Source organism: Cervus elaphus, chromosome 5 (genome assembly GCF_910594005.1).
Source record: "Cervus elaphus chromosome 5, mCerEla1.1, whole genome shotgun sequence".
NCBI classification, from domain to species: Eukaryota; Metazoa; Chordata; class Mammalia; order Artiodactyla; family Cervidae; genus Cervus; species Cervus elaphus.
The window spans coordinates 14,826,139-14,846,086 of NC_057819.1; the positions used below are offsets into that span (position 1 = coordinate 14,826,139).

The following is a 19,948-nucleotide window of genomic DNA, read 5'->3' on the forward strand; positions in this document are numbered from 1 at the left end:
CTCTGACATCATCCGGGTGAATAGGTGGCTGTGTTGTCAATTGCTTTGGGGGGACACAATGCGAACGCACTGCAGAATTTTCCAAATTAACCAATCACTCTAGGTTTTTCTTTTACAAGTACAGCAATTCCACACCTGCCTTGAAGGCCAAGCTGGGGTGGCGACTGTTTATGCCCCGGAGGGTTTTGCAAACAAGCTCCACGATGCTGTCAATCTGAGCCTGGATGTCCTTGAGACTGATGTCAGAGAGAGGGTTGCAGTACTGGTCAATATACACTGCGCCTGAAACAAATAAGAATCACGGGATAAGTTCTTACATTTGCCTTTTCTTAACAGCGGTCATTCATCCTAGACTCCTGGGGCCATAGCTCTTTACACCACTCCTCAGACGGTTCCTATCCTGGATGTCAGGCCTGGCTTCTAATTCACTGAGAAGGGGCACCATGCTTACAACCAAGGAGCTGACATTTCATTATTATTATTAATATACCAAAACTCTCTCAGAGGTCAAGGACTCACTCTGACACACATATCCATGGTCTACTGCTGAGAGATAAACACCACAAAGGAGCTCTTTTCAGGCTACTTCTTTCCCCCTCTTAATTGTAATTCAAAATCCAACAACTCTGAGAACTCAATAGTATACAACAGCATTTTGACTTGGAAAAAAAAAATCGTCGCAAGTCCGCAATGTCACATATGCCATTTCCACAAACTATTCCCCTGAAAGGTGAGCCAGTAAATGGACTTTGGAGATAACTGGACTTTGAAATTAAACAGTTACACTCAGGAAACCCACAGCTAAAAAGCTGTACAGAGCACACCAGAGACACTGTCAAAAATCATTATTCTTCACTGCCTCAGGTCACTTTTTAACCCTAGAATTGAAGAGCTAAGTTGCTTATTTGTCATAGGATATTTTCACTTGGGAAGTTGTGGATTCCCTTAAAATCCATGAGGTCTCAAACCAGTTCAGGACTCCGATTCCCTAACTTGATCCCCAATGGCTATCAAGTGACCTGGACTCCAGTTCTGGTTTTTCCACCAGCCCAGCCTGGTTCCCGGGCCTCAGTTCCCCCATCAGCCAGGTGACAAGGTTTCTGCTGCATGGCTCTGGGATCCGCTGTATCTGACTGCTGCTTCCTAGATTTCATTAATGGCATCAGATGATTCTGGTCTGCCACTCAGAACCAGAATCCTGGAGCCAACTTCTATTCACTCAACTACTTAAAATAATCACTGCAGATGGTGACTCCAGTCATGAAATTAAAAGACGCTTGCTCCTTGGGAAAAAAGTTATGACCAACCTAGACGGCATATTAAAAAGCAGAGACATTCCTTTGCTGAGGTCTATCAAAGCTATGGTTTTTCTAGTAGTCACGTATGGATGTGAGAGTTAGACCATAAAGAAAGTTGAGCACTGAAGAATTGATGCTTTTGAACTGTGGTGTTGGAGAAGACTCTTTTAAGAGTCCCTTGGACTGCAAGAAGATCAAACCAGTCAATCCTAAAGGAAATAAGTCCTGAATATTCACTGGAAGGACTGATGCTGAAGCTCAAATACTTTGGTCACCTAATGTGAAGAAATGACTCAGTGGAAAAGACCCTGATGCTGGGAAAGACTGAGGGCAGGAGGAGAAGGGGATGACAGAGGATGAGATGGTTGGATGTCATCAGACTCAATGGACATGAGTCTGAGCAAGATCCAGGAGTTGGTGAGCAACAGTGAAGCCTGGCGTGCTGCAGTGCATGGTGTTGCAAAGAGTTGGACAGGACTGAGCGACTGAACTGAACTTAAAAAAATGATGTTACTTTATAATATTATAAATAAAGATGAAAGAGAAGTAATTGTTTTCATAAATAAAGCTCATCAAGTTATTCCTGACTATGGAATAAACAGAAGATGACTCTCAACTCCAGGACACATATGTGAAGACTCCAGGGCACTGAAGATATGTTAAGGAACTGAAGCAGTCACTTCAATTCCTTCTGGATAGCATAACCAACAAGATCGATCAAGAACAATCTGCACACAGCACTGCAGAGTATACCTTGATTATAAAGCCAAAGAACCAAGAAATGCAGTGACCACTGGAGAAAGGATGGACAGGGTTTACCAGCCACTGCTGTGTTAGGTCAGAGGCAGCAAAATCTGCAAGTGCTGCAGCCATCAGAGAAACTTCATGCAAATGAAACCTGGAATGAACCTGGAGGGTGAGTAGGACTTAGAACTGAATCCTAAAGAAAAGGGATACCATGTATGAGGAAGTGGTGCGTAGGGTGCCAGTGAGGAGAGTGGCCTGGCTGGAGCAAATGGCACATTTTGGGGAGTGATGGAGAAAGGCCTAACCAAATTAAGGAGGGGACTGAGAGCAGGCAGAGACTTAGCACTGTATGTTGGTGACTTGGGAGTCAGAAGGGGTGATGCCCATGAAAGCAAGTGTTACTTAGAAAGCTGCTGCTGGGAGAGGTAGGGAGGCCTGCGTGAGACCAGGAATAGAATGGAGACATGATTCTGAGCAAGGAAAAAAAAATTAATGTACTGGGTAAATCACTGGGAGTAGGGAATGAAAGTGAATGAAGAGTCACACCTATATTTCATAACCATAATCTGTGGGAGTGTCTGGGTAATATGTTAGGAATTTAAAATCGTTTTTAAAAAATGAAGTCACATTGTGTTCTTGTCCAGCTGGACAGGAACAGAAAGTTCTACCCATCATCTTGCCTGTCCACAGGACTTCTTTCCACTCACTGCTCATTATGGATGAGCAGAGACTCACTGATGTGCAGGAACATTTTGTCCTCATTAAACTCCAACCAGAGAGGTTAAGGGATTTGCTCAAGGTCACATGGACACAAAACTGGACACATTTGTTTCTGATGTGGAAATGAGACTTTAAAACTTAGAAAAATGGGGACTTAACCTCCTTAGCTAAAATATCAGCTTCATACTTTGAACTGACAGTGCATCTTCAGAAAACACTCTTTAGCAGACAGCTCAAGATTCTGACCAGATCTTAGCTCTAAATGCAATCGTTTTGCTTAGCTAACTGATCAGACCATATATCCCAACCTCCAGAAGCCCATGTAGTGCAATTTCCTTCCTCCACTGCTTCTTCATCAGGGCCACTTTCCACCGCTGCTCCTAAGGGCAACTTAGCTGACTATCACAGTATCAGGGCTGAAGTCTCACCTTCAAGATACGATTCATAGTCATCAGGCTGCTGAAGAAAAGCCTTAAGATTATTCAAAATTTTCTGTTGCCTTAGGTAATAAAGAATTTTTTTGGCGTAGTATTTCCAGGTCAAAGCTTTTCTGGAAAAAACAAACAAGTTAGCAATAAGTCAATAAGAATTAAGATATTAAAACTTTCCATTACCTATTTCTTTACGTCATACTAATCATACTGTGTTAAGAATCTACTTAACAAGAAAAGTACAACTGGCTCACAAGCGTAGAGTACTTATCACGGAAACAGACAGCAGAATTTAGGACTTGGAATTTGTAATTTACCAATAAATTAGCTGTGCTGAAATTCAAGAAACATTATCCATTTGGCTTCAGATTTACTAACAGGAAATCAAAGAGAAACCTGAAAAGTCAGGGGAATTGGGTGAGTCTCAGGAGACAGGCGTGAGGCACTTGGAAGCTTGCTGGCCACCTGGCACCTGCCAGGGATAACTCGGCCTCAGGCTGCTGCTGCCTCGTCCATTCTCATGGCTTCAGATACCATCCATACCGACAGCCCCCGATTTATTTTCCAGAATGGATTTCTTCCCTCAACTCCACACCTGTACATCCAACTGCTACAATGACATCCCACCTCAGTATCTGATGAGACCTTAACTTTCTTCCCTTCCTAGGGAAGGCAACTCCACCATTCCAGGTGGGCCAAACCCTTGGAGTCATCCTTGACTCCTTGCTTTTTCTCACAGTCATGTTCAACCCTCTGCCAATAGTTATTAGTCTTATCATCCAAATGTATCAGAAACATAAACAAGTCTCACTAACTTATCTAAACCACCATCCTCTTTCATCTGTTTCATAGCAGCTTCTGCTTTGAACAGTCGCAGTCAATCTTCAACAGGGTAGCCAGAGGATTCCAGCTGACATGTGAAGTCAGCACAAAAATCCTCTGCCCCAAATTCTCCAACGGTTTTCCACCTTGCTCAAAGTAAAAATCCACGTCCCCATGATGACAGGAATGGCCTTTACACTCGTGCCCCAGTGACCTATCTGACCCCTCAGTTCCTGTATCACCCCCCCCAACTCAGTCCAGTCACCGGCCATGGGGGCTTTCTGACCGACCCTTCATCACAGCTGGTGGATCTCACATTAGGCCTCCTCACCCTTAGGCACTCGGTTCCTCCTGACTAGAACATCCTTTCCCTGCAGATCTGCAATCTGTGCCCTCATCTCCTTTCAGGTTTTGATTCAAATGTCACTTTGAGTAAGGCTCTCTCCAACCACTCTGTTTAAAACTGGACCCCCACCCCACCCCGCCGACTCCCTCACCCTGTTCCCCGGTTAATAGTTCTCTAGAACACTTCTCATTTCCTAAAAAGTATTTCACTTTGTTCAACACCTCTCTTCTCCACTAGAGTGTGAGCTCCCCGAGGGCAAGGTTTTTAAGTGTGGCTCAATGCTGTAGCCTCAGCACCCAGAATAATGTCTGACACAGCAGATGCTCAGTAAATAACTGCTGAGCAACTGAATTCTCCACCAGATCTCTCAAATACACACAGGGATTATGGGAAGTAACAGGGAATCAAAGATTATCTTATCTGCCTAGCTTCACAAATAAAGGACTCTTCAATCTTCAGGGAGTAAATGAAAATCAATAGAGGTTTTACCAGCTTTTTAATCTTTGGGTTGTAAAATAGTGCAATTGAGAAAATCACATGAATCAAATAAATAACTTAATTACTATAAGGGAAACACCCCTGGATCCACCACTCAGGCCAAGAAACAGGACTTTGAAGAAACCCTGGAAGCCCTCCATGGCCCCTCTCCCCCTGCCCCACCCCCACCCCATGACAACCATCACAATGCGTGTTCTATGGTCATCACTACTTTGCTTTTCTCCAGAACTTTCACAAACATGCATCCCTAAAAACTCCAGACTAATCTGGTAAGCCCTGATGCTGGGAGAGATTGAGGGCAGGAGGAGAAAGGGACGACAGAGGATGAGATGGCTGGATGGCATCACCGCCTCGATGGGCATGGGTCTGAGTAAACTCCGGGAGTTTGTGATGGACAGGGAGGCCTGGCGTGCTGCGATTCATGGGGTCGCAAAGAGTTGGACACGACTGAGCGACTGAACTGAACTGAATCTGGTAAGATTCCTAAGTCACTTAATTCACAGGCTTCCCCTTCATCTTTTTTTTTCCCCCTCGTATTTTATTTGTTGAAGAAACCTGGTTGTTTGACCTGTACCTTCCCATAGTCTGGAATTTGCTGATTGCATCCACATGGCGTAGCTTAACATGCGGTCTTCTAAATCCCTGTAAACTGGATGTAGAGGCGTGATCAGATTCAGATTCCGTTTATCCTTCACAGGTGGTAGTGAGTTAGCTAGGAAGGCAATTGTGCCTCGGTTGTCTCTTTCTGTGATGTCAGCGATGACTGCTACTCAAAGGCCCAGGTCCATTCATTCACCAAAGGCCCTCAAGTGGTGATATTCTAATTCAACTATCCCTTTTCATTACTAGTTAGAATATTTTACTATAAAGAATAATTTCCCCTCATCTATCACCTGGTCCCCCAGGGGCAGCGTATGTAGGAAAAGGCAGAATAAATGCTCACTACTTTTATCAGATCCCAAAACAATAATTTGGGTTGTTGTTATCCTCCAAAGGTGACCAATTAGTTGTTGTTAAGTATTATGAGTTCACATTCTAGTTACTGTCCATGTGGATGATCGAATCATCACATCTTGGACCAAAGGAAGCCTCCTCACGCTGGCCCATGAACACTTCTGACGTGAAACAGTTTACTTGCCTAAAGCAAGCCTCCTGTCCATGAATACTTCTGACATGAAATACTGTTACTTTCCTTGCTACCTGGCTCCAGGCTTCCAAGATGCTTCTGGGTCATCTTTTACATTTTCTGCTCTGGACCTAGAATCAGCCATTTCTCCAGAAACCCTGGCTGCTTTTGTGGGAAGTACTGACAGAAGACCACAATCTGAGGACTACTGATGATCATTTCTACTGGGTTGGTTCTTGCTTCCAGACCTTTTCAGTGAGTCTAGTGTGTAAGTGTGTGTACATATGCATACATATATACCTAACACATATTTCAGTATCAAGTATCTTATGAGTTCATACTGATACATCTAATTTAAACTCACAACTATACAGTTTTTACCTTCTATTTTATATATATATATATATATATATATATATATATATATATATATATATCTTTTTTCCTCCAGGAGAATCCTGTTTCTTCAGGATACCAGGGATGAATCAGAATATCACATGATCACTTACTTGTCTTATTCCACATCTCTCTTTCATACACACACACACCAGTCTTGGAATAACAAGACCAATACTCTCATCACCTTGATGGTTCCTGAAAACAGGGAAACATTTTGCTCATGCTCTCCCCTACTGTCTGTTCATTTCTTTTGGAGAGCTGTATGTATCTACACAGAGCTTACAGCCACCACATACAATACCTTCATCCCTATCAACTGTCACTTGGATTTAATTCTACAAGTAAACCTTTACTTAATGCTCACCACCAGTCCTTGTATTAGGGTCTCTCTGGTTATTTCGGTTGTTTGAAGCTTATTTTCTAGCACATTTTTCAGGTAGAGCTCAAAAGTCCCTGAATTACTGCAAGTGGATAGGTTTCTCCACAGCTTTTACACTTGGAAATCAATTTGGCTGGATATAAAAATCCTCGGCTGTCTTTCTCCATCCTTGGATATCTTAAATGTATAACTCTTTTTCTCTGGCATAGACTACTCCTGTTGGAAAGTCTGATGATATTCTGACTTACCTTCCCTTGTAAGTGGCTTCATCTTTTTTGCTTGGATTCTCAAAGGACTTTCCTGTCTTTAAAGTCCAATAGTTTTACTGAAATATGCTTCGGTGTTGGCCATTCTGGGTCAGTTTTCTTAGCTATGGTGTATGCTCTTCTAATATGCTGCTTCAAATCTTTATTTACTCTTTTTTAAGACCACAAAGAATGTAAATGTAAACTGTTCTCAAATATCCAGGGATCAGTGCCTCAGCATTTATGGAAACTACACTTTTTCCTTCCTATGCTTTCCATATCCAAACATCAAGTCATTTGCCAAGAATGAATATAAATAGGGTCATTTATGAAAACCAGCACCCCAAAATATCTACAAACATGCAAGTATTCTGTTATTAAAAAACAACCCTGCTTTAGGTTAAAAATATTTGTCAGGCTAAAAAGTAACATATTTATGATATCTTATTTCTTAAAAAAACTATAATAATATACTTTTTTGCTGGCAATTCATATTTAGTCTTTTTGTAACCAATCTGATAAGTAAAAAAGCAGTACTTCATTATTATTTAACATTTATCTGAGTGAATTTAAAGGTATTTTTACTAGACTGTCAGTGCCTGGACTTGCTTTCCTGAGAATGTTATCCTCCTATCCTTTGTACATTTAAAATTTTCTTTTCAGAAATTTTAAGTATTCTACTGACTTTGTTTACAGTTTCTTTGGTCATACCAATCTATTTTTTTTACTGCAAAATCATTTGTCTTTTTTTTTAAGTGCCTTTGCATTACCAGTCATGGTTCAGAAGGAATTCGTAGATTGTACATGAAGTCTCCTGTTTTCTTGAAGTATTTTCATGTGATAATTTAAAATTTTAGGTTGTTTAATCTTAGAATTTAATTTTTGTACATGATATAAGTTTTACTTTCTTCCAGGTGGATATTCAGTTATGTCCAATACCATTCATTAAATAATCCATCTTCTCCCCTCTGAGTTTAAATACGTTATCTTTTATGCTGGGACATGGCTTTGAATGATCCTCTGCCACTGATGGAGCTATCCATTTTTACTCAAATTTTGTAATGTTTGATAACAGGCAGCATTATAATATGTTCTAATATCAAGTGGTGGAAGTTTCCTATTGTGTGTATGTGTTCAGTCACTCACTTGTGCCCAACTCTTTGTATTCCCGTGGACTGTAGCCCGCCAGGCTCCTCTGTCCATGGGATTTCCCAGGCAAGAGTACTGGAGTGGGTTGCCGTTTCCTACTCCAGAAGCTTCCCATTGTGATTATTTAAAAACTGTTTTTTTCTGGCTCTTCTTGTGAATTTATTCTTCTGTGTATATTTTATGACAATAATATCCATTTAAGACACACAAACTCTTGTTGGATCCTAAACGGAACAGTACTAAGTTTATAGACTAACTTTGGAAGAACTGACATTTTTGTAATAAGTCTTCTTATTCAAGGACGCTCTGCCGTGTGCACTGAGTCACTCAGCTGTGTCCAATTCTTTACAACCCTGTGAACTGTAGCCGACCAGGCTCCTGTGTCCATGGGATTTCCCAGGCAGGAATACCAGAGTGGGTTGCCATTTCCTCCTCCAGGGGATCTTCCCGACCCAGGGATAGAAACTGCATCTCTTATGTCTCCTATGCTCTGCCTTATGTTTTTCAAATAACATTCTATAGTCTGACTTAAGAAACTCACTCCTAGGAACTAACACTTAGAAATGAAAGCACTAAAAACATCACTCTCCACAGTAACACAAAATAGAGAAGAAAGTGGTTATTATCAATAGAGGGATGGTTAAATAAGTCATGGTATATACTACAAAAAAGCAGGCAGTCATTATTAAAGGTGAATTTGATTTTTACCAATTGATCAGGACAGATTTCCACAAGGTAATGTTGAATGAGGAAAAAAAAAGATATTTATTGAAAAGTACCTATTATATGATCTCAGTTTTGTAAAGTAATGATCCCCCTTCATCTTCATGTATATCATATTAGCATGGAAGCCTACAATCTAGGTTGTCATCATAAATTATGGGAGTGGGGGCAGGGAAGGCCAATGCAAATGGAGGGAGAAGAGAGGAAGGAAAAGCCACATAAATAAGAAAAAAAAAAAAAAGTCTGCACTAAACATCCAACCAAACCCAACCAACCAATAAACTCAGTATGTATTGACTATTTATGTATTTAAAAGTCTATGTTTATATATGCAAAAAAGAGAGGTCAACTTTTATTTTTAAAGCTGCACAATACTGACTATTAGATCACACTTCAATTCATTTATAGATAAACCAAAATAGAAACAGAAAAATGACCTCTGCATCAGGACTCATCCAAGGCCTAGAATAGTGACACATTTTACCTCTCCCCACAGTTGTTCCATTGATAGATATTTTGCTCTCCTAAAACCCCTTTGACCACAGTAAAGAACAATGTCTTACACCTTGTTTGTGAGCTATTTCACAATGAGCTCTCTTAAGGAAGATGTTAAAATAGCATTCTTATCTTCCATCTCAAGTCAAGTTTCCAGAACTTTTAGAGCAGAAAATATTTTTCATAGGTAAGTCAGGCTGGAAGCCAAGTCATCTTTCAGGTAAACTAGAAATTAACCTTCACAGCAGAAAATACAAAGCATAAAAAACTTTAAGTAACAACCAAGAGACAAAGGGTTCTTCTTGATCGGGAGCGATGAACGACTCTACCAGATGTCTACAATGTCCACAGCTAAAGTAAGATCACGTCTTACCAGAATTCAGAAACTATGAAAAATTATCCATTAAGTAAGACATGCCTAAGAAAAATATTTTTTTAAATTCAGCTCACAACAGGCAAATTTGGCGTTGACAACAAAGAAAGGATAATTCATGTTACCCAAATGGCATAACAGACACAAGTACCCAGAGCACAGTATTTGACCCCCAGAAGGAATACATACTAATTCTCCCACAAGGATTTCTGCACCATTTCTTTAAATATTAATTGTCTTGGTATATTTACCTTGTATACATGGAATATTTCAAAAACATAACTACAGCGACATGAATGTAACATGAAACATTTGAAATACATGTCTCTTGGTTCAGCCACACACCTATTACAGCAATTAATCCTGGGGTTATTAATAAAACAAACTCCTGATGGAAATACAGCTTACCTTCCTTCCATATTTAGGATACACACCAGCTCATCCTCAAAAAATATCTCTGGGCCCTCAAGATTCTCAATGTCACTGAAACCGTTACAAGGGACCTACGAAGAAGACAGATGCACAGAGGCCTCAGTGAGGAGTAGCCATGCTGTTGTCTCTCACACACGCAAGTTACAAGCAAAGCTGTTCACTTCCAAGGAAGTGGTAACACCTCTCCCACACTATCTGGCACCACCCACCCACTAGGGGAGAAAAGGAACCTGTGGGGTAACAGTAATTTGTTCAAATCATATTATTAGCTGCAAATGAATTATATTTGGAATTTATAGACTGGAATTTCTGAAAGTGATAACCCAGAGTTCTCACCTAAGGAAAAACAACTCTGAAAGGAGAACTAGAAATATAAAAACGGTATCTTTCACAGTACCCATTCTGTGCTGGCAACACTGTATTCAACTAGGAGTCCAGGGCCAGAGAGAGAAGTCTAGGGGTTTAGGTGACTCTGAAGGTCCAGGCATGTTTTCTCCTCTGTCAGCTGAGGTGGTGGTGCCGATGAGCTGTAAGATTCCCGCCCCCCCCCACCCCCGCCGACCTCGGTTTAAAAATTTGATTCCTTTTCCCACTTTTCTTTCTGAAAGTAGGCAGGAAATTTCTTGTCAGCCTGTGTGCATGTGGAAAACACAGGAGCACAAGGGTCCTGAGCCAAAGTCATCTACCCACAGATCAATCCTAAGTATAGTCCTGCTATGTTCAAAGTCCTTGACACACTTCTAATCATGCAGAGGGACAGGGAAAGACGGAGCTGGGGGAGAAACACAACGATGCACCATTACTAGACAAAGGCTGAGGCTGTTAAAATACGCACACAAAACCAGCTGGACTGTAAGTAGAGGCTGCAAACGAGTAGCTCGTGTCCAAGTGCATCAAACACACCCAGCACCCCCGTGTGTGTGTAAACATACTTAAACCAGTGTGGAATATCTGAGACTATGAGTGCTTTTAGCCAGCATATGGCTTATCCCAAACAGGACACAAATTCTGGTCATTCTGACGTTAACAAACACTTGTTTATACAAACAAATTTGTTTATAGAAACAAATTACACTGGGGAACACCTAGTTTTATTCTTTATAGGGAGATACATTCAAATGCGTGCCAAGTTAGAATTTTCCCTTTCAAAACTTGAAAGGGAATGTGTGAAACATTAAATAATAGTAATTAAAAATTAGAAATCGGAATTAATATTCAGTAAATCAGGATAAATCAGACTGGTTCCATTTCTGGACCTCCAATCAGAAATAAAATCTTAGTGCTGTCTCTTTTCCAGAATGTGCAAAAAGTTAAGAATCAGGACCTCATACAGAAACTTCTGTGAGGCATTTTGTGGAAGGGAAAGCAACAAACCCATGCATTTCAGCAACATTAAAAACAAACAAACAAACCCCACAACTTTTCAGAAATAATGAATATGAGATGGTATCACTGAGGGAGTAATAATTCTTGCTTTATGGGTAGCTTTTAATCCTCTGTTACCTTAACAAATAATGCATTCACTACTGGTTTGAACCTGCAAAGCCAGAGAGAACCCTATTAATTTTGTCAACCCTTCTGGGAAAACAACTGGGTGAAATTTGTAGTGTTCGATCATAGACGATACCCCCAATCATGCAGAGACTGCAAAAAATACTGTCCAACCCCCTTAAAGAGAAATAGTGCTGATCTGGATTCCCTCCACATTGCACTGCGGGTCCCTCCCTCTCTCTCCCTCCCCCCATTCTCTCTGGCTTTAGAAAAGTAAAGCTGGCAGGGACAAATGGCTCCGTGTTGTTGGACAGGAGGAAAGGACACAATGACTCTTGCAGCCATCTAAGTGAGGAAGGGATTGTGAGCGCATTGAAAAGGGAGATAGCAAAAAGAGCTGGATGAGCTAATGCCTACAGACCCAGACGCAGACCACCGCTAGCAGGCAAATGCTTAGAGCTCCATCAACAGATTCTTACGTGCTCTGAAAAGAACCTCTTTGAGAACGAGGCTACAATCTTCCGGGCTTCCAACCCAGCTTTTTGTCGAACTTTGTACTCCTCCAACCAATTGACGTAGTCGGTGGGGCTGTAGTGTTTCATAAGGGAAGGCCACCTACAAGGAGAAAAACACCCCCTCAGCTTAACAGAGACGCAAAGGCAGAATTAAACATGAATCAAAAGCAGCTTTGGAAAACAGCGAAAGCGGTTGGGTTTAGGCATCAGGGGCGGCCCTGGTGAGGGACCCAGTTCAAATCTTCACTCGGCGCGCACGAACTCCCACACACCGTGACCTTGGCTTAGCAATATCAATACTGTGTCTCCACTCCCCACTTATAAAATGGGGACAGTCGTAGCAACAACAATCACAGTGATGGCAATCACAGTTAACATTAATTGTGCGCGTCCTAAGAGCGGGGCCCTGTGTAAGGGTCCCTATATATCAGCTCATCTAACCACCACAGTAAAAGATAGGTCTTCATCACAACACCATTTAAAGTCGATACATGAGGCTCCAAAAAGGGAAGCTGCTACCCCCAAGGTCACACGATGAGTATGCCAGGGCCAGATTTTATCCCGGGTCCTAACCGAAATCTGTGCTCTCGGCCAACCGCCAAAGGGATGCTGCGCCCGTTTCCCTCAAACGGCCGTTAGGATCACTGCATCACCGGGTCCGTGTAAACATTTTAGCACGGAGTCGGGCACAAAAGAAGCGCGCAGGATGGATCAGCGGTGATAACCACGGTCGTCACCCTTGATGGAGGGCCGGGCAGCTGGGCGCTTCCCGAGACGCAATCTCGGTATCCGCGAGTCCGCCTGGCGTGGACGGAGGGGCCAGCGGCCTGGAGGCCTTTGTCTGTCTGTCCGCGGGAAGGGGTCCTCCCGGGGGTGGGGTCCGCGAGCCGGCAGGGAGGCGGCGGCGGCTCGGAGCTGCCAGGCCGGGGCCCCGGGGTGGGGTGGGGGGCGCGGGGAGAGACGGGGGAGCGCGGGCTCACCTCACCCGGAACTGCTCCTTCCACACCTTCCCGCTACCCTGGCACAGCTCGCGCAGCCGCCGGCAGGTGCTGGAGACGCGGCCGATGTCGGCGGCCGTCAGCGAGCCGCTACACAGGATGTACTCTAGCACCTCTCCCGGCAGGTTGACGAGGCAGCTGAGGCCCGCCGCCTCGGGCGCGGCCTCCTCCACCAGCGCCGGCACCACTTCCATCGCGCTGTCGACCGCTGCCGCCGCCATCTTGTCCGCGTACCTGGGGCCCCGCGCGCGCGCGCGCGTTCGCTCGCGCCAGGGCGCCCCACTTGGCCCCGCCCACCCGGTTCGAGGGCCGGGCGTCGAGGTCCTCCCCCGCCCCCCGGCTCCCCACGCCCCGCCCAGGCCTGTGGCCACAGCCCCGCTTGGCCCCGCCCACCCGCCTCGAGGGGCGGGAACCGGGGTCCCCCGCCCCTCCTCCGCTCAGGCCCGTGGCCACACCCCCTCAGCCCCAACTGCTCGGGGAGGGCTGCGCCCCTGGCCGAGGGAAGGAAATGCGTCTTGGAAAATAACGGCGCTGTAGGCCTGGGAGCTGTCAGGGGACAGTATTAGTAGCTTCCATCCTCCGCAATAACCCTAAGAACTGTTCTTCCCAAGTTACAGATGGGGAAACTGAGGTTCAGGGAGATAAAGGGACTTGTTGGGAGTTCCTTGTCCTAGATTATAACCCAGATCTGCTTGACTCTGCTTGACTGGATGCTAAACCAGTATTACAGCATACTGCTGTAATAATAAAACTCATGAGTGGGTGCTGTGCCAAGCATTTTAAGCACGTGTTTCACGGCGGCCTATGTGAGCCCGGCTGTGATAGGTACCATATTTATATTTGATCTACAGATAAGGAAGACCTAGTTCACAAAGGTGGGCGTACTCATTAAAAGTGACAGAGACAAAAAGTGGTGGAACCTGGATTTGAATCCTCCAAACAGGAGTTCCCATTCAGCTCCGGGCAGGCACTCTCCTTTTTTCCACACCTGCACCTGTTTCAGTTTTTCAGCTCAGTTTGGTGCCAGGCCCTGTACTGGGTGCCTTGGGGACACAGAGGTGGATAAGACAGTGTCCTTGCCTCCCAGGAGTTCAGAGTCCTCCCCCCCACCTCCCCCCCAAGTTTACCTTGTTTCTTTTCCAGTGGTTCCTGCCTTGGAAGGGGCTACCCATCCATGCATTCCTGCAAAACTGGAACCTGTTGCCATCCTTGTTACTTCTCTCTCCCTCACCATCTGGGTCCAAATGCCCAGTAGAGCATAACATCTCCAAGCCTCTGCTTTCACATCTATGAAATGGGGACAACAATAGGTCTTCCTATTAAATGAAACAATGCATATACATCAGTTCCCGCCGCTGAGTAAGAAATAAATCCAAAACCTAGGAGATGGAAACAACCTTGTTTCTGGGCTCTTGATTTTGTAGGCCAGGAAATGGTGAAGGGCTTAGCTGGGCAACTTTGAGGTAGAATCAGGTGGTGGCTCCAGATTCGAAGCTTTCAACCACTAAACGTGCTAACCGCTGTTAGATCCCATAACCTGGAAAAAGGGTTGAGCTGTGTGCTGCTGATGCTACTGCTAAGTCGCTTCAGTCATGTCTGACTCTGTGCGACCCCATAGCCGGCAGCCCACCAGGCTCCCTCGTCCCTGGGATTCTCCAGGCAAGAACACTGGAGTGGGCTGCCATTTCCTTCTCCAATGTGTGAAAGTGAAAAGTGAAAGTGAAGTCGCTCAATTGTGTCCGACTCGTAGGGACCCCATGGACCGCAGCCTACCAGGCTCCTCCATCCATGGGATTTTCTAGGCAAGAGTACTGGAGTGGGGTGCCATTGCCTTCTCCGGAGCTATGTGCTAGCATACACCATTTCTATTCGGATGCCCAATACAGGTTAAGATTTATGTGCCTCAGTTACTTCAAAGAAGCTTTTCTGGGGGGAAATAGGGAAGCAATTTCTTGTCTGAATGATCATTCTTAATATCCGTCAAATCTGTCTCTTCTCTCTCTTCAGCCACTGTCTCTGTTCCTATCTCTACTGTGGCTCCTAACAGTCCAGCCCTGGCCCTGAGAAGGTTAACATCAGCCTTGGTAACACTCAGATCTTGGCAAAGTTTCCAGCCTGTGAGACAGAAGCTGTTTTTTACAAATGACTCTTGCTTTCTGATCAATGACAAATTAAAATTAAATTTTCCTCTGCCAATCCAGAGAATCCTCCCCAAGTCCTAGGAAAGAAGAACATTTTTATTGTTGAACATGCATTAAACCAGATGGTGATATACATCACAGGTAACCTGCTAATGAGACCACAGAGAGAAATCCCACCTTTTTATAGACAGCCAAACATTGCGTCATGTACATGCTCCCAAGATTAGCTCAGTTGAGTTCAGTTCAGTTGCTCAGTCGTGTCTGACTCTTTGCGACCCCATGAATCGCAGCACGCCAGGCCTCCCTGTCCATCACCAACTCCCGGAGTTCACCCAAACCCATGTCCATCGAGTTTGTGATGCCATCCAACCACCTCATCCTCTGTTGTCCCCTTCTCTTCCTGACCTCAATCTTTCCCAGCATCAGGGTCTTTTCAAATGAGTCAGCTCTTCGCATCAGGTGGCCAAAGTATGGGAGTTTCAGCTTCAACATCAGTCCTTCCAATGAACACCCAGGACTGATCTCATTTAGGATGGACTGTCTGGATCTCCTTGCAGTCCAAGGGACTCTCCCAAGATTAGTGGTGGCTTGTAAATTACCATTCACTTAAGAAGTAAGAGGATCTGAAACTTCTCTGTTGACCTAGTGGCTAAGACTCCATGCTCCCAATGCAGGGGACCTGGGTTCGATCCCTGGTTGGGGAACTAGATCCCACATGCCTCAAATAAGACCCAGAACAGCGTAAATAAATAAAGTGTTTTTTTTTTTTAAAGCACTAAAAGGTAAGAGTCTGATCACACTTTCCCTAGCCCAGGTCATGCTAAAGTCACCTGCTAAGTGGAGCACACATTATACTACCTGCCTTTGTCTCAAGGAATAATAAAATTTCTCATCTTTGTGATAAGCTGGCAGTTACAGTATAAATACAAGTGCTCAAACTCCCAAATGGCAGGGAGACAAGGACACAACTTTCCTTGACATTTACATTTCAAAGAGATGGCTCCCATGCCCTTAAAAGAAACAGTCCTGGGTTGTGATATTGGCCAAGAGGCTTATTTATTTAGCCTTTGAAAAAATTTGCAAAACGTAGTATAGACACACAGTGGAGTAATACTCGGCCATAAAAAGGAATGAAGCACTGGTATGTGCTACAACATGGGTAAACCCTGAGAACATGCTGCTAAGTGGAAGAATGCATGTGAGGGACTTCCCTGGTGGTCCAGTGGCTAAGACTCTGTGCTCTCAATGCGTAGGGGGCTCAGGTTCAAACCCTGGCCAGGGAACTAGATTCCGCGTGCCGCAACTAAAGATCCCATATGCTGCAACTAAGACCTGGTGCAGCCAAGTTAATTAATTTAAAAAAGAAGTAACACTCAAAAGGACAGCTATTGTATGATCACACTTCTATGAAACATATAAAAAGGCAAATTCTTGGAGACAGAATGTAGATTAGAGGTTTACCAGGGGCTGAGAGGGAGGAGAGAATGGGGAGTTCTTGCAGAATGGGTACAGAGTTTCTGTCTAGGGTGATGAAAAAGTTCTGGAAAGAGATAGTGGTTGACAGTTACACAGCATGAATGCCCTCCATGCCATTGAATTTATACTTAAAAATAGTTGAATTGTAAATTTCCTGTTGTGTATAGTGTGCCATAGTATTTAAAAATAATAAAAGAACCCACAGAAAAGATTCACATCCCTATGAAAGAGACAGAGGAGGGACTTCCCTGGTGGTCCAGTGGTAAAGACTCTGTGCTTCCAATGCAGGGAGCACGGGTTAGATCCCTGGTCAAGGAACTGAGATCCCACATATCCTGCAGCGTGGCCAAAAAAAAAAAAGATGGCAGAAAGATTTACACATACAGAATTTATCAAGGAAATGCTCTAAGAAAGAAAAGAGGGAATGGGTCTCTTTTCATTTTGCTGACAGGGAAGATTCTAAGTTTTTAATGTACCTTTCTGCTGAACTGCTGACTGTATTTAACCCAAAGATGATCCCCATTACCTGGGTGAGCATGCTATCACTTCACTTGTGTCTGACTCTATGCCACCCTATGGACAGTAACCCGCCAGGCTCCTCTGTCCATGGGATTCTCCAGGCATGAATACTAGAGTAGGTTCCCATGCCCTCCTCCAGGGGATCTTTCTGACCCCAGCATCTAACCCATGTCTCTTATGTCTCCTGCATTGCATGCAGGTTCTTTACCATTAGCTCCACCTGGGAAGACACCCCGCCCCCACTACCTGAGTTCCTATTTAAAACCCCCTCACACAAGCCCAATCCTTGACTAACCTGCTCCCCAGAGTTCCTCCTGGGTGCCCTTCCCCTTCTATAGCAAGAGAATATCTTCCTGGACCATCAGGTGTATTTCTGGTTACCTTTGGCTGGAGGACTTCAAAATTCCTTCCCCGTGAGACCACCACAGTCCAGCTAGAGAGACTATATCTCAACCTCCCTCAACATCTTCTATGGTTTTCCTTGTTCTCAAAATAAATCTTCTATGGTTTTCCTTGTTCTCAAAATAAATAAACGCATCCTTTCTCTTCTGGTCCAGGCCCTAGATTCTCTCTCCTACCTGCTAATTCAGGGCCACTTGCCTGGACTGTCTGCAGCTCCTACTCATCCTTTAGCTCCAACTCAAGAACTTGCCTCCAGGAACACAAGCCTGCTGATCACAGACTAAGCCTGCTTCACTCTCCTGCCCTCGCAGAACCCCCTTTCATTCATTCGGTACTTAGTTCAGGTGGTAAAGAATCTGCCTGCACTGCAGGAAACCCTGGTTCGATTCCTGGGTTGGGAACATTCCCTGGGGAAGGGACAGGCTACCCACTCCAGTATTCTTGGGCTTCCCTGGTGGCTCAGACGGTAAAGAATCTGCCTGTAATGGTAGAGATCTAGGTGTGACCCCTGTGTGGAGAAGATCCCCTGGAAGAGGGCATGGCAACTCCAGTATTCTTGCCTGGAGAATCCCAATGGATAGAGGAACCTGGTTGGCTTCAGTCTGTGGGGTTGCAAAGAGTCAGATGTGACTGAGCAACTGAGCACACACGTGCTCCTAAATGGCTGTAATACATACATTGGCATATCGGATTCACCCGCCAGCTAATTCAGGCTTTGTGGGGTGTGGACAAAGAACATTGCCTCCTGTTTCAGTAAACAAAGAATGCTGCCACCCTCAAGCCAGCTACCACCTGGATGGTGCACCCTGAGGGGAATTCAGGATGGAAGAAAACATGGTGTTGGCCCTACATCGTTAGAGATACCTATCAAAGGGATGGTTTCCTTGAGCCAGGCCTCTTGCATCTTTCCATACAGAAAAACGCACTAAAATCATTAACTTGAGATGTCTGTTTTTGGTTGTTTGTGTGTGTGTGTGTGTGTGTGCGTGTGTGTGTGTGTGTGATTAGCAGCAATCTTTTGATGTTGGACTAATTTTTGTACCCCCCCCCCGCCCCAACCCAGCAAAAACTCCTATGTATCCTGGCTCCTCCCTTTTTACTTTGGAACAGTTCCTCAGAGCTTTCTGAGAGGCTGACTTCCTGGGCTAGAGTCCTTAGTAAGGTCCCCAAAGAAAATGTAAGTTGATACTTTGGCCACCTGATGCAAAGAACTGACTCATTTGAAAAGATGCTGGGAAAGATTGAAGGCAGGAGGAGAAGGGGACGACAGAGGATGAGATGGTTGGATGGCATCACCGACTCAATGGACATGAGTTTGAGTTAAACTCCGGGAGTTAATGATGGACAGAGAGGCCTGGCGTGCTGCAATGCATGGGGTCGTAGAGTTGGACGCAACTGAGCAACTGAACTGAACTGAAGCTTTGAGGTTGTGCATTTTTTGCAGTCAGAAGGAGCCTGAAGTTTTATTGTCTGGAGTCCTATTTTACTTTACTTATTTTCTTATTTTTTTTCTGGCCGTGCTGCTTGGCATGTGGGATCTTAGTTCCCTGATCAGGGATTGAGCTTGCACCCCTTACAGTGGAAAGGCAAAGTGTTAACCACTGGACCACGAGGGACGTCCCACGGGCCCTATATTATTATTTCTTTTTTTGGCCACATCACACAGCCTGCATGGAACCAGGGATCAAATACAGGCACTCGGCAGTGAAAGCCCGGAGTCCTAACCACTGGACCGTCGGGGAATTCCCTGGAGGCCCTCTTTTAGAAAAGGGACACACAGGATAAACTCGTAAGTCAACTGGGGGAACTTTATGTAAAATGAGAGAAGAAGGGGCGTTTGGTGAGGGTCGCAAGGTTTATCATTAATTTGATAATGAAAACATTTCTTCCTATAAAAGGTAACCTCCGTGTAAGCAGGGGCTCTGTCCCATTTGCTCAACTATTTGGTGGCTCAGATGGTACAGAATCTGCCTACAGATGGGAGATGTGAGAGACAGGGGTTAGATCCCTGGGTTGGGAAGATTGCCTGTAGGAAACGGCAACCCGCTCCAGTATTCTTGCCTGGAGAATCCCCATAGACAGAGGAGCCTGGCGGGCTACAGTCCATGGGGTCACAAAGAGTCAGACACGACTTAGTGACTAAACGACAACACTCCATTGGAATGACTGATTAAATCATTGGGCATTGACAGTTGATTCAACCTCCAGCCCCCCTTCCCTCTG

The 19,948-nt window shown here is 44.5% G+C and overlaps 1 protein-coding gene across 4 annotated transcripts in view; it reads right to left on the reverse strand.

Moving 5' to 3' along the window:
- Positions 1 to 13,483, reverse strand: part of FBXO21 (F-box protein 21) — a 36,964-nt gene extending 23,481 nt beyond the window's left edge. For 2 of the 4 annotated variants that reach the window (XM_043901780.1, XM_043901779.1), the window contains exons 1-5: positions 13,170 to 13,477; positions 12,154 to 12,289; positions 10,160 to 10,254; positions 3,194 to 3,315; positions 136 to 282 (exon numbers count right to left, since the gene is read on the reverse strand). In XM_043901780.1, coding sequence (XP_043757715.1) covers positions 136 to 282; positions 3,194 to 3,315; positions 10,160 to 10,254; positions 12,154 to 12,289; positions 13,170 to 13,408 — 739 coding nt within the window. In that variant the 5' untranslated portion in view covers positions 13,409 to 13,477. Of the gene's footprint in view, positions 1 to 135; positions 283 to 3,193; positions 3,316 to 10,159; positions 10,255 to 12,153; positions 12,290 to 13,169 lie in introns of all 4 variants that reach the window. The other 2 variants (XM_043901782.1, XM_043901781.1) reach the window with 2 other exon arrangements.
- Positions 13,484 to 19,948: the final 6,465 nt, after the last annotated feature.